The sequence below is a fragment of the Balaenoptera musculus genome, chromosome 3 (assembly GCF_009873245.2).
Source record: "Balaenoptera musculus isolate JJ_BM4_2016_0621 chromosome 3, mBalMus1.pri.v3, whole genome shotgun sequence".
NCBI classification, from domain to species: Eukaryota; Metazoa; Chordata; class Mammalia; order Artiodactyla; family Balaenopteridae; genus Balaenoptera; species Balaenoptera musculus.
The window spans coordinates 164,001,227-164,013,176 of NC_045787.1; the positions used below are offsets into that span (position 1 = coordinate 164,001,227).

General features: G+C 57.1%; 1 protein-coding gene across 1 annotated transcript; it reads left to right on the plus strand.

The window, feature by feature from the left end:
- Positions 1–238: 238 nt before the first annotated feature.
- Positions 239–9,932, plus strand: CDC37 (cell division cycle 37, HSP90 cochaperone). The gene is made up of 8 exons (XM_036848306.1): positions 239–446; positions 6,114–6,395; positions 6,735–6,843; positions 6,947–7,062; positions 7,150–7,272; positions 7,906–8,088; positions 8,189–8,260; positions 9,354–9,932. The coding sequence occupies exons 1-8, from the start codon at positions 345–347 to the stop codon at positions 9,504–9,506; spliced, it is 1,140 nt and encodes a 379-aa protein (XP_036704201.1). The 5' UTR covers positions 239–344; the 3' UTR covers positions 9,507–9,932.
- The last annotated feature ends 2,018 nt before the right edge of the window (positions 9,933–11,950 follow it).

Consider the following 11,950-nt stretch of genomic DNA (forward strand, 5'->3'; position numbering starts at 1 on the left):
GGCAGCGGGAGATAAGGGGAGCTCGAGGATGGAGAATCCACCCGTATACCCCTAGGAGGTGCCTAGCGGAGGCCCCGAGCCCGATAGGGTGAGGTCTCGGCGAAGACTCCCGGGAGCCGGAACACGTGCGCGGGGGTCTTTAAGGCCTCGGTCGCCAGTGCCGCTGCCGCGGTTACTAGGGGTGTGACGTCACGCGCGGGCGGGGGCGTCCGCGCCCGGGCGGAAACGGAAGGGGCGGGACTCTGCGGGCAGAGTCTGTGCGCTGCTGCCGCCGTAGCCGCTGCTGCAGCCGCCGCCGCCGCTGCTGCTGCCAGAGCCGGAGCGGGCTGGGCCGCGGAGGCAAGATGGTGGACTACAGCGTGTGGGACCACATCGAGGTGTCTGACGATGAAGACGAGACGCACCCCAACATCGACACAGCCAGCCTCTTCCGCTGGCGGCATCAGGTAGAGCGCGCGCGCCCAGCGCCTTCCCCCAGTCCCGAGACTCCGCTTCAGAGTTCTGACCCCTGATACTGCCGGGGGCCCAGCCATTGACACCTGGGTTTCCCGCCCTACAGTCTGGACTTTCCGGATCGCCCGGGGTCCCTTGATTCAACTCCGGGGCAACAGAACTGTCGAGACCCTTGAGTTCCTTGCCCGCGATCCCGGGCCCTCCCCCCCTCCCCCCTCCCCTTCCAATTTCTTCTTGGAACTCCCAGTTGACCCCTAGGGCACCTTCTTCACAGTTTAGACTACCAAGACAAGCTTTGGACGTGCCCCCCCAATCCATTTGGGACCTTCCACTTACACCCAGAATTCTACCTCAGAATCTGCACCCTGAATACCCACTTATGATCTTGGATGTCCTACTGGCCTCTCCCAACCCCTAGAGTTCCCAATACTTTAAGTCTAGTCTGTGACCTGCCTTTCGGAATCTTGACGGTGATTCCCATTTAGATCTAGAGGTTCTGCTCCTCTCAACAGAGCAAGGAATTCTGTCCTCCCCTGAGATTTCTGTTCCTGGCCTGGGACTCCAACCCACACCCAGGACCCCTTCCCTAGAACGTAGACCGGTGCCCCACCAGGGCCCTCAGTCCCATCTAGGACTGGAATTTTGAAACCTGGTTCCCCTTCAGACTGAACCACCAGCTCCACCCTGATGGAGCCTCCAATTCCGGCCACTCTCCTTCAGCCTCATGTACTGTAGACCCAATTTCCCATTGCATCAGGAAACCCTACCCACGTGGCGTCCTGCCCAGCCAGAGCCCCTGCCCCTACTTGGTACTGCAGGCCCAGTCACCGCCCACCCCCAAGCCAGGGTTCCTGTAGGAACCTCCGCCAGCATTGAAATGCCTCATTCAAGCCCAAGTCCAGGACCTAAACCCACCCCAGCTTCCTTCTGACCCCTATTTGGTCTGCTGTTCTCAGACACCCACACTGACCCTGCTTTTACCAGGAACCCTCCCAGTCTGATTCCAAATTCCCTGCCCCTTCTTTTATTTATTTTCCCCCAAATCCAGACCCCAGAATCCCAAGTCTGTGTGTTCTCTCACCCCTCTCCCTGACCAGCAGCGCTCTCAGGCCCAACAGAATGGCCCTCATGAGACCTAATGTTCTAATCTCCTGCTCCACCAAATCAGAGCTCCTGCACCCACATTCCTATGCTTGTTGTATTCTCAAACTGAAGGCATATATCTCTCAGAACCTTCCAGTTAGGAATTCCTCACCCCACCTTCCCATATATCAGCTCCCAGTCGTTTATCTAGAAGCTTCTAGAAGGGCCCTTCCCCATCCTGCCAAGACCCAGCATTAGTCCCTACATCTGGTTCCCAGTCCCAGTTCCAACGCATTCCTTAAAGCAGCAGCCTCCTGGGTAGTGTACCTGCCGGGTGGGCCCCTGGAGTGTAAGGAGAAAGTTCTAGCACTTCTCTTTCTTGCCATGTGTAACATTTTATTATGAAATATTGAAGATCTCTGCAAGCTCTCAAGGCGATTCTTGGGAACACCTATTTCTGTCACATAGTTAATCTATATCACCGTGGGGAGGACGGTTTGGTCCTGCTGCGTTGGGAGGCCGATGCCCCCTCTCCTGCAGCGTCCTCCTCCCACCACACCCTTCTCCCTCCTGGCACAAAAGCTTTTCCTGGCCTGCCGCTGGGAGCCCCAGGGCTGGAGTGGAGGCGGGGAGCCTGGTGTCTCCAGCACCCGGTTCAGCGGCCACCAAGCCTGGGTTCTCACCCCAGCCCTGCCACAGGGCCATTGCTGCTTTAGGGGGAGCGAAACCCCGCCTCCATGAGACCATCGTAAGGACGACATGAAATGAGATCTGGAAAGAACTTGGCTCAGGGCCTGGGAGGGAGTAAGCAGGACCAGAGGGGAAAGGGGGATTAGAGAAAAGGTAGCCTGGTGTGCTTCTGAGCATAGGCCTACCCACCCGGGTTCAGATGCTGGCTCCTGCTGAAGCACTGACCTGCTGCATTGCCCCCAGTGAGTTTTGATCTCTCTGTGCCTCAGTTTCTCCAGCTGGGGATCTTATTAGTGTCTGCCTCATAGGGTTGTTGTGAGGGTTGCCTTTTGTATTTAATATGTGTAATGCTCTCAGGACAGCACCTGGCATGCAATAAACTGTGTAGAAACCTTAGCCACTATCATTATTATTACTCAGGTAATTCACGCTCATGGTAAAAAAATAATCCAAAGGTTCCAGAAGGGGACCAGCGAGTCTTCCCAGCTCCAGCTCCAGCTCCCTGGCTCCCTTGCCCAGAAACAGCCACCAGTACTAGTTTCTTGTGGCTCCTCCCAGTGAGCTGTGTGGCATCCAGGTTCTGTGAGCCTCGGGTCCCCTGTCTGTAACGAGGGCAGTGATACCTGTGGCCCCTTCTCGCTGCCAAGGCTTCTGCCCTGCCCAGCCTGCTACAGCCCCTCCTGGAGGCGTAAAGCTCAGGCCGGGCAGGCTGCCACCCCCAGCAGCTCCAGAAGGCCTTTATTTAGCTTTGGCCTCCCTGGCGGCTGCTCAGAGGATGCCGGGAAGATTTTGATGGCCGTCCAGCAGAAACCAGCAGTGTGGTAGATTCCTGCTGCCACCCAAGGCCAGCTATAATGCCAACCGTAACCCTCATAAGGCAGCAGGAAGGCTTCAGGTGACACAGGCCCATCATGGAAAAAGAGAGGAGGCAGAGGCCACAAGGTGTCCTCTGCAAGGCGAGGGCCTTATCCGAGTGGGAAAAGTGAAGCTCAGGGTTGACCATGTCGGTCCTATGGGGCGTTAGAGAAGGATTCAGGTCTCCCGATTCTCACCTGCCGTCTTCCTGGCCCTGTGCTAGAACCTGGAGATACGGCCTCTAGAAAAGCACAGAAGCGAGTTAGCAGACCATTCTGGTGGCCGTGGCCGTGACCATGACGACGGTGATGACAGTTGAGGACACGTATACCGAGGGCCGTGTTGCAAGCAGTTTCCTGGGAGTAACTCATTTAGTCCTCACAACAACGCTGTGAGGTCCCATTTCATAGAGGGGGACACCAAGGCAGGGAGAGACAGGAGACTTGGCCAAGGTCACATCACCAGTAAGTGGTGGAGCTGGGCTGCTCTGGTGCAGTAACAACTGCTCCCAGTTACCAGTTATAAGCATTTACTGGATATCGAGCTAAACACTTGAAGTACATTTTCTTGTTTGAGCCCCAGTACAGTCCCCAGAGAGAGACAGATTGTCCCCTTGGACAGACAGTAATGACAGTAGCCAACGTGGGAATGGTGCTGACTGAGCACCCAGCACGGCTCTGGACTGTCTACTTTTATAACCTTTTTTGCTTTTCCCGATGCAGCCTTGTGAGGTCAGCACTGTTGTCTGCATCTGACAGATGAGGAAACTGAAGTTAGGGGATTGGCCCAGGGACACCCGGCCATTACATGGTGGCTGTGAGATGTGACCCCAGGTCTGGTGCCCCAAGGCCTTCCACTAGCATCTCATCACATCATCTGATGATCACAGAGGGGCCTTTGGGGCTCAGTGACTCTGGGGGTTGGGCACTTGGGGGAGGCTCTGTCGAAGCTGAGACTTGGGGACAAAGCAGATGGAGTAAAGGGAAGAGAGTTCCAGGTGGGAGGAACAGCATGTGCAGAGGCTAAGAGTCAGGAGAGAGCTGGTCCATTCAGGGCTAGCATCAACCACAGGGGCCGGCATCAGCCTGGGACCCAGCCCCCCAAGGAGCCTTGGCCATCTGGCCAGCGTGGGGCAGGGGTCTGGGGTCCCCTCTGAACCCAGACACTCCAGTTTGAGGTAGCAGGGAGGGCTGTGGTCAGACAGGTACATTTCAAAGACTCCTGTGGCAGCTTCCGAGCCTGGATTGGGGCGACAGCGATGGAAGATGCTGGCACCTCTCAGGGTTCAGTCATCGGCTCTGGGTTGAGCAGGCGCTGCTGGGAGGCAAGCAGGGTTGGAGAGCGACAGGGCCCAGTGATCTGATCGGGGTCGGGATGGGGGACTGAGGAGATGGGGTGCAGTGGAAGAGGAGGTCTGAGGAGCGGCGTCTAGGGTGGGGGGGGGCACAGGAGGCTGGTGGGCACTAGGCTGGGCTCAGGAGGGCATGCTGGCCTGGAGACAGAGCTGAGCGGGCCTCCGCAGATCCAGGTGCAGCACTCGGGGTGGAGCAAATTGGAGAAACAACTGGAAATGCAAAGTGTCAGGGGAGTTTCCTGGTAGCCTAGTGGTTAGGATTCTAGGCTTTCACTGCCGTGCCCCGGGTTCAATCCCTGGTCGGGGAACTGTGATCCCACAAGCCACGCAGCGTGGCCAAAAAAAAAGAAAAATAGTGTCAGGATTTGGTGGCAGAGAGGGAGGGACAGGGCTCACAACAGGCCTCAGCTTGGGACAGGAGGCGGGGGCAGGCTCTTTGCTGAGGGAGGACACAGCAGAAAAACAGGTCTGGGGGGCTCCGATGGGGAGTTCAGTTTTGGGCACAGAATTGGAGGTGCCTGTGGGACACCCAGGCAGCGGTGGCTTGAGGGGCGTGGTGGGCACAGGAGGGTGCCCAAGTGTTACTGAGGGTGGCTCCAGGGAGGAGGGGGAACCTGAGACCCTGGGGAGGGGTGAGGCCTCTATCCAGCATCTTATTACTTTATTACATCCAACAAGGCTTTTCTGAGTCCGTACTGTGTGTCAGGCCCAGTTCCTGGCTCTGGAGGCACAACAGTGAACAGATCCCCACCTTGGTGGAGCCAGTATCCTTGGAGGAGGACAGTGCCCGAAACATGATAAATAATCGTCACAGGCTGTTGTCGGGTGACAAGTGTTGAGGAGGAAGATCAAGCAGAGCAGAGTGGGGGGAGGTTGAGACCTTGAGCCGGGTGGTCAAGGAAGCCCTCATCTGTAAGGGATTTTATTTTTATTTATTTATTTATTTTTTGCCGCACTGCGCTGCTTGTGGGATCTTAGTTCCCCAACCAGGGATTGAACCCGGGCCCTTGGCAGTGAAAGCACGAAGTCTTAACCACTGGACCACCAGGGAATTCCCTGTAAGGGACATTTGAAGATGATAAGGGGGACTTCCCTGGTGGTCCAGTGGTTAAGACTCTGTACTCCCAATGCAGCGGGCACAGGTTCAACCCCTGCTCAGGGAACCGCGATCTCGCATGCTGCACGGCATGGCCAATAAATAAATAAATAAATAATATATTTTTTAAAACAAGAAGATGATAAGGATGCCGGGGTGGGGGGTATCTGGGGAGAGGACATTCCAGGCCAAGGGAACAGCCAGTGCAAAGGCCCTGAGGTTTGAAGTGGGTTCAAGAAAAGGTGAGGCAGCCAGTGTGGCTGGAGGGAGGGGGTGAGCAGGAAGAGGTGAGGCCACGGAGGGCACGGGACAGATTGCGCACGGCCCTGTGAGTCACAGGGAGGACTTAGGTTTTTGCTCCAAGTGAGGTGGGAGCCGTAGAGGGTTCTGAGCAGGAGAGGGACCCGCCCTGGCTCAGGGGTACCTGTAGGGGCGAGAGCGGGAGCTGAGAGTCTGGCACGCGGAGGTTGGTGCTGACATTCTCTGGGGTCATCCCAGGTGCAGCTGTTGGGGTCCTGGGGCTGGGGCTGGGGTCAAGGGACAAGCCGTTCCACAGAGTGATGGGCCGTGCCTGTCCCACAGGCCCGGGTAGAGCGCATGGAGCAGTTCCAGAAAGAGAAGGAGGAGCTGGACAGGGGCTGTCGCGAGTGCAAGCGCAAGGTGGCCGAGTGCCAGCGGAAGCTACAGGAGCTGGAGGTGGCCGAGGGCGAGGGCAGCAGGGCCGAGCTGGAACGGCTGCAGGCCGAGGCGCAGCAGCTGCGCAAGGAGGAGCGCAGCTGGGAGCAGAAGCTAGAGGAGATGCGCAAGAAGGAGAAGAGCATGCCCTGGAACGTGGACACGCTCAGCAAGGACGGCTTCAGCAAGGTGTGCGAGGGCCGGGCGCGCTCGGCAGACAGTGGCAGGTGTGGCGGAGGGGACTGCTCAGGTCCAGGGACGGGTGGATGGGGGTGGAGGGTGAGGGGATCAGGGGTGGAGGGCCAGGCAGGTGAGGCACCCCACCGGTACCCGCCCCCTCTGATCTGCCCGAAGGCCCTAGTCCGAGGCCACACCTGCCACGCCCACGCTCCCGCCACGTTGATGTTCATGGCGCCGTCACCACCTCCACCCTGGATGGGATGGGCGCTGCGGCCGCGGCCCACCCGGCCACGCTTGAGGCGCTCCACGGCCTCGCCCCAGCCCACTCCTCTTCTCACCCCACCACAGAGCATGGTCAATACCAAGCCTGAGCAGGCGGAGGAGGAGTCGGAGGAGGTGAGGGAACAGAAACACAAAACCTTCGTGGAGAAGTATGAGAAACAGATCAAGCACTTCGGTGAGTTGGGCCCAGGTCGGGGCCCAGTGGGCGGTGCACGTGACAAGGGGCTGGCCCTCCGCCTCCAGGGCCCTTCCAACACCTTGCCAACGCCTTCTCACAGGCATGCTCCGCCGCTGGGACGACAGCCAGAAGTACCTGTCGGACAACGTCCACCTGGTGTGCGAGGAGACCGCCAACTACCTGGTCATCTGGTGCATTGACCTAGAGGTGGAGGAGGTACGTGGAGCCCCCCCCCCGGGGCTGGGGAAAGGCTCTGCCCTGAGTCCGCCACTTGGCGACGCCGTGCTTGTTTTCCCTTGGCAGAAATGTGCGCTGATGGAGCAGGTGGCCCACCAGACCATCGTCATGCAGTTCATCCTGGAGCTGGCCAAGAGCCTGAAGGTGGACCCCCGTGCCTGCTTCCGGCAGTTCTTCACCAAGATCAAGGTAGGGAGGGGCCCGAGCGGCCAGGGCAGAGTGGAGGGTGGTCCTCCTCAGGGAACCAGCCTGCGGTCCACTGCGGGAGACAGACACGGGTCTACTCGGACTCAAGCCCCTGTGATCAGACCTCTCCTCAGTCAGGAGAGGGCTGGGCCACGGAGGAGCTGACAAGTGGTCGGCTCCTGGGCAGATTTGGAAAGCCGAGCTGGCACGATGTGCTGAAAGTCCTAACCTGGGGTGAGGGCCAGAGTCAAGGACGCCTGTGGGTTTCTTACCTGAGCACCTGAAGAGCAGACCTATCCCTGCTGAGCTGGGGGAGATGCAGGACAGACGGAGGGGTGTGATCTGGAGCTCCGGGGTGGCTGTGTTGCATTTGAGATGCCTGCTAAACTCCACAGGAGGACCTGGAGGAGGTGGGTGTCACGAGTCTGAGGTTCAGGGGGATGTGCAGGCAGGTGGTCGTGAGCACAGAGGTGTCAAGTCGAGCTCAGAGGAGGCAGAGGAGAGCCCTGAGGCCCAGGGTGCCCGTCTTTCAGTTCAGGACCAGATGTGGGGAGCCCTGGGGCATCTCTGAGCACCTGCAGTGGGAGGGTCTTGGGTCCCCCAGTTCAGCCCTGTGCACGCCCCTGCCCCCCGCAGACTGCCGACCGTCAGTACATGGAGGGCTTCAACGACGAGCTGGAGGCCTTCAAAGACCGCGTGCGGGGCCGGGCCAAGCTGCGCATCGAGAAGGCCATGAAGGAGTACGAGGAGGAGGAGCGCAAGAAGCGGCTCGGCCCCGGCGGCCTGGACCCCGTCGAGGTCTACGAGTCCCTCCCTGAGGTGCGGCTCCCTGGGCCCTGGCGGGCAGCAGGCAGGCAGCCAGTGGGGTCCCCGGGGTCCCTGGGAACCAGGCCCTGACCCCGCCCCTCTGCACCCACAGGAACTCCAGAAATGCTTTGACGTGAAGGATGTGCAGATGCTCCAAGATGCCATCAGCAAGATGGACCCCACCGTGAGTAACTGTGCCCAAGCCCACCTGGGCAAGCGATGTGTCTCCCCCGCCCCCTCCAGCTCTGCTGCCCACATCATTGGTAGAAGTGTCCCTCCTGGGCTTCTCAAAGGAACAAGGGACGTTTTGTCACTGTGTGGCCAGCACACGAGGCAGCCAGGCTCTGTGCCACCTGCTCACTTACATTTATTGAGCACCTACTGTGTGCCCAGCATCCAGATTGAGTGTCCCTGTCCCTGTGGGCTGTTTATGAGCACACCCAGGTGACCCCACCTTTGCCAGCAGCTCACAGTGGCCCAAGGAGGGGGTCCCTTTCCAGCCTCAGTTACCTCATCAAACCACTTTCTCTCGATATTAACTCACGAAATCCATGGGGAGGGCTGAGCACGTAGTTGGTGCTGGTAAACAGCAGCTGTTTGGAGCAGTAACCGCGCTGGTAGATAAATACTTTGAGTCTTGATAGACCTCAGTTTGACCCCATTCCTGCTGCCTGGCTCACTGGTTGGCCACATTGCTTTCCTCATCTGTAAAATGAGTCTGGTCGCAAGACCTGGCCCAGGGTTTCTAGACGCTTCTGTGGGAATGAACATCTAGACCAGGGGTCTTCCGCCTGTGGCTTGCAGGCTCATTGCCTGTCTCTGCATAAAACTTGATTGGAATGCAGCAGCCAGGATGGTTTATTTTCATCTTGTCTGTGGCTGATTTTGTGCTACAACCCTAAAGTTGAGGAATGATGGGTTGAGAGGTTTTGACAGAGACCATAGGGCCTGCAAGCCAAAAATATTCACTGTCTGGCCCTTTACAAAAAAGTTTGCTGACCCTTGTTCTAGACTACACTGTTTAAACTTGGATTAAAGTTAAGTAAGATTTAAAGTTCCCCTGCACCAGCCACATTTGAAGTACTCGGTAGCCACACGTGGCTGGTGGCTACCATATTGTACGGCACAGATTACAGGCCATTTCCATCATTGCGGGCAGTTCTTTTGTAAAGCTGTGATCTAGAAAGAGCAGGAAGCAGGCTCGAGGATGTGCAGGGGACAGGCGGGCCACCAGAAGGTGGCAGCCCAGCCTCACCAACCCACCCTTCTCCCTGCAGGACGCGAAGTACCACATGCAGCGCTGCATCGACTCTGGCCTCTGGGTCCCCAACTCCAAGTCCAGTGAGGCCAAAGAAGAGGAGGAGGCGGGTCCCGGGGACCCCTTGCTGGAAGCCTCCAAGCCGGGCGACGAGAAACACGTCAGCGCATGACCCACCTCAGCTGCTGCCCGACTGCCTGCAGGCCCCTGTGTGCCCCTTTTCAGAAAACAAAAATAGACACCATCTCCCCAGCTCCTGGCTTCCTCCACTTTTGCTGCTCCCACACCTAGCCCGGAGGGGCCTGCCCACCCCCCTCCACTGACCCCACTCCCCGAGTGCTCATCCAAGTCTGCTTTGAGTCAAGGGGCTTCAGTGCCTGCAGCTCCCCCTCTTCAGCATTATGCCAAAGGCTCGGGGGTCCAGGGAGGGGTAGAGGTTGCCAGACTGGTCCACGGGGTAGGGGTGGGGTCCCCCGCCGAGGGCCCTGCCCCAGTCACTGTGGGCTCCGTTTTCACTGTTCATCTGCTGTTGAGTCTCCTATATAGTAAACAGCAATTATCTTCCAATAAAGGATTTCAGATGCTCCGCGAGACCTCAGGAGGGCTGGCACAGCTCTTCTCTTGAGGGGGTGGGAGGGAACCCTGGTGAGTGCTGGCGGCTGGGCCTGTGATGCCCCCAGCTTTGCCCTGCAGCAAATGGGCAATGTCCTCCATCCTCACTCCAGGCTCTCCAGGAACGTGCTGTTCCGCCGCCTGGAACACTTCCTCAGGACACCTTTGTGTCAGAGTTCTCACTACCCCCCCCCACCCCGCCCATAAGTCTTGGGCTTATCTCATCCCTCTGAGACCCCCACCACATGAACTTGCACCGTGTCTCACCTTCCACACGGCCAGCTCTGCCTTCAAAACAAATCTTGAGTCCACTGCCCTTCGTCCTCCACCCTGGTTCAGGTCCCTATCACCTCTGGCCTGCATGCCCCCTCCAGCCTCTTCCCTGTCTCCCCTGCCCTCACTGGACCCCAACAGGCAGCCGCCAGTGGGCACCTGTGAACACCTGAGTCCGGGCACATCCCTCCCTCAGAGCAGAAGCCTAAGACCTCCCTGCAGTTCACCAGGCCCTGTACCATCTGCCTGGTCACCTCCCTGCCCTTGTCTCGTGTCCTCCCCTTCTCATCAACTCCCTCCTTGCTGATCCTTAAGCACTTTCAAGTTTTTCTATCAGTGTGACCTTGGGCAACTTCCTCAGCCTCAGTGTCCCCCTCTACAATGAGAGTAATGTTCAGGCCTTCCAGGGTTGCGATGAGGAGTAGGTGAGATAATGTACAGGCACGCATGGCGCCTGGTACTCAGATGCTCAAAATCTGGGCCTCGGTACATGCCTGTCCCTCTGCTTGAACACCCTTCCCTTTAAAAAGTAATCTTTTTAAAGCTGTCTTCCTTTAAAAGTTAATGAAATATTCGGGCTACGGGAAAGGCTTAAAGAATACTATAATAAACAAGGACACATCAGCTTTTAAGACATGAAATGCCAAGGATCCAGTGAAGCCCACTGCCCACCTCTTCTGGGGGACACCAGCCCCTGGCAGCTGCTTCTCACTCCAATCAGAGCTCTGCCACCTCCTCCCAGAGGTCCTCCTTGACCCGCCTTTTGAGTCACCCATCACATCTGGCCATGCAGCTTCTTCACCTGCCTGGCTTTGCTAATGTGTGTACTGCTGTCTCCTTTATGCTGTGAGGACCACCACGGCACAAACTGAGTCTTTCTTGGTCCTAAAATATTCCCAGTGCCCCTAAGGGGTCCTGGCCCTCAGTAAATGTCTTTGTGTTCAAGCTGATCACCACCAGGGGGCAACAGTGAGCTGCAAACCTGAGTGGCATTACCTAATGCTTTCCATATAGATGAGAATGGCTGGTGGGGGGGGGGGGATGGGGGGGCTCTCCTAAGGCCCTGGATAAACCCCATCCATCCAGGATCCACTCAGGATCATCAACTTGTTAATTCTTTACTGCAAAAACTTTCAAAGATAGAATCCATATTCCTGATGTTTTGTTTGACCTCAGGCTTCAATAGAATTCAGCACTGTTACTGATTTTTTTTTTTAATTTATTTATTTTTGGCTGCATTGGGTCTTCGTTGCTGTGCCTGGGCTTTCTCTACTTGCAGCGAGCGGGGGCTACTCTTTGTTGCGGTGCGTGGGCTTCTCATTGCGTTGGCTTTTCTTGTTGCGGAGCACGGGCTCTAGGTGCATGGGCTTCCGTAGTTGTGGCGCACAGGCTCAGTAGTTGTGGTGCACGGGCTTAGTTGTTCCGCGGCATGTGGGATCTTCCCGGACCAGGGCTCAAACCTGTGTTCCCTGCATTGGGAGGCGGATTCTTAATCACTGAGCCACCAGGGAAGCCCTGTTACTGATTTTTGACTTAAAATTTCAGTATTTTGTTCATCATGTTTTTTTTCACATTAATGGTGTTTTTGGAAAATATTACATTAAAATATTTATCTCGATTACTGAGTTGGCGCCCTCTTTGCTTTCATGCCTCACCTGCCTCACCCTAGTGCCGGCTAGGATTTAAAACATCAGCTATTAAGAGAGACACATAGAGTAGGTTCTCTCCCTA

What these genes read in the sequence shown, in the direction of transcription:
- CDC37 (XM_036848306.1), top strand. Translation starts at nt 345, where the DNA reads ATGGTGGACTACAGCGTGTGGGACCACATCGAGGTGTCTGACGATGAA. An exon ending in TCTTCCGCTGGCGGCATCAG is followed by an intron (nt 447 to 6,113) that starts GTAGAGCGCGCG and finishes CCTGTCCCACAG; the next exon opens with GCCCGGGTAGAGCGCATGGA. An exon ending in TCTACGAGTCCCTCCCTGAG is followed by an intron (nt 8,089 to 8,188) that starts GTGCGGCTCCCT and finishes CTGCACCCACAG; the next exon opens with GAACTCCAGAAATGCTTTGA.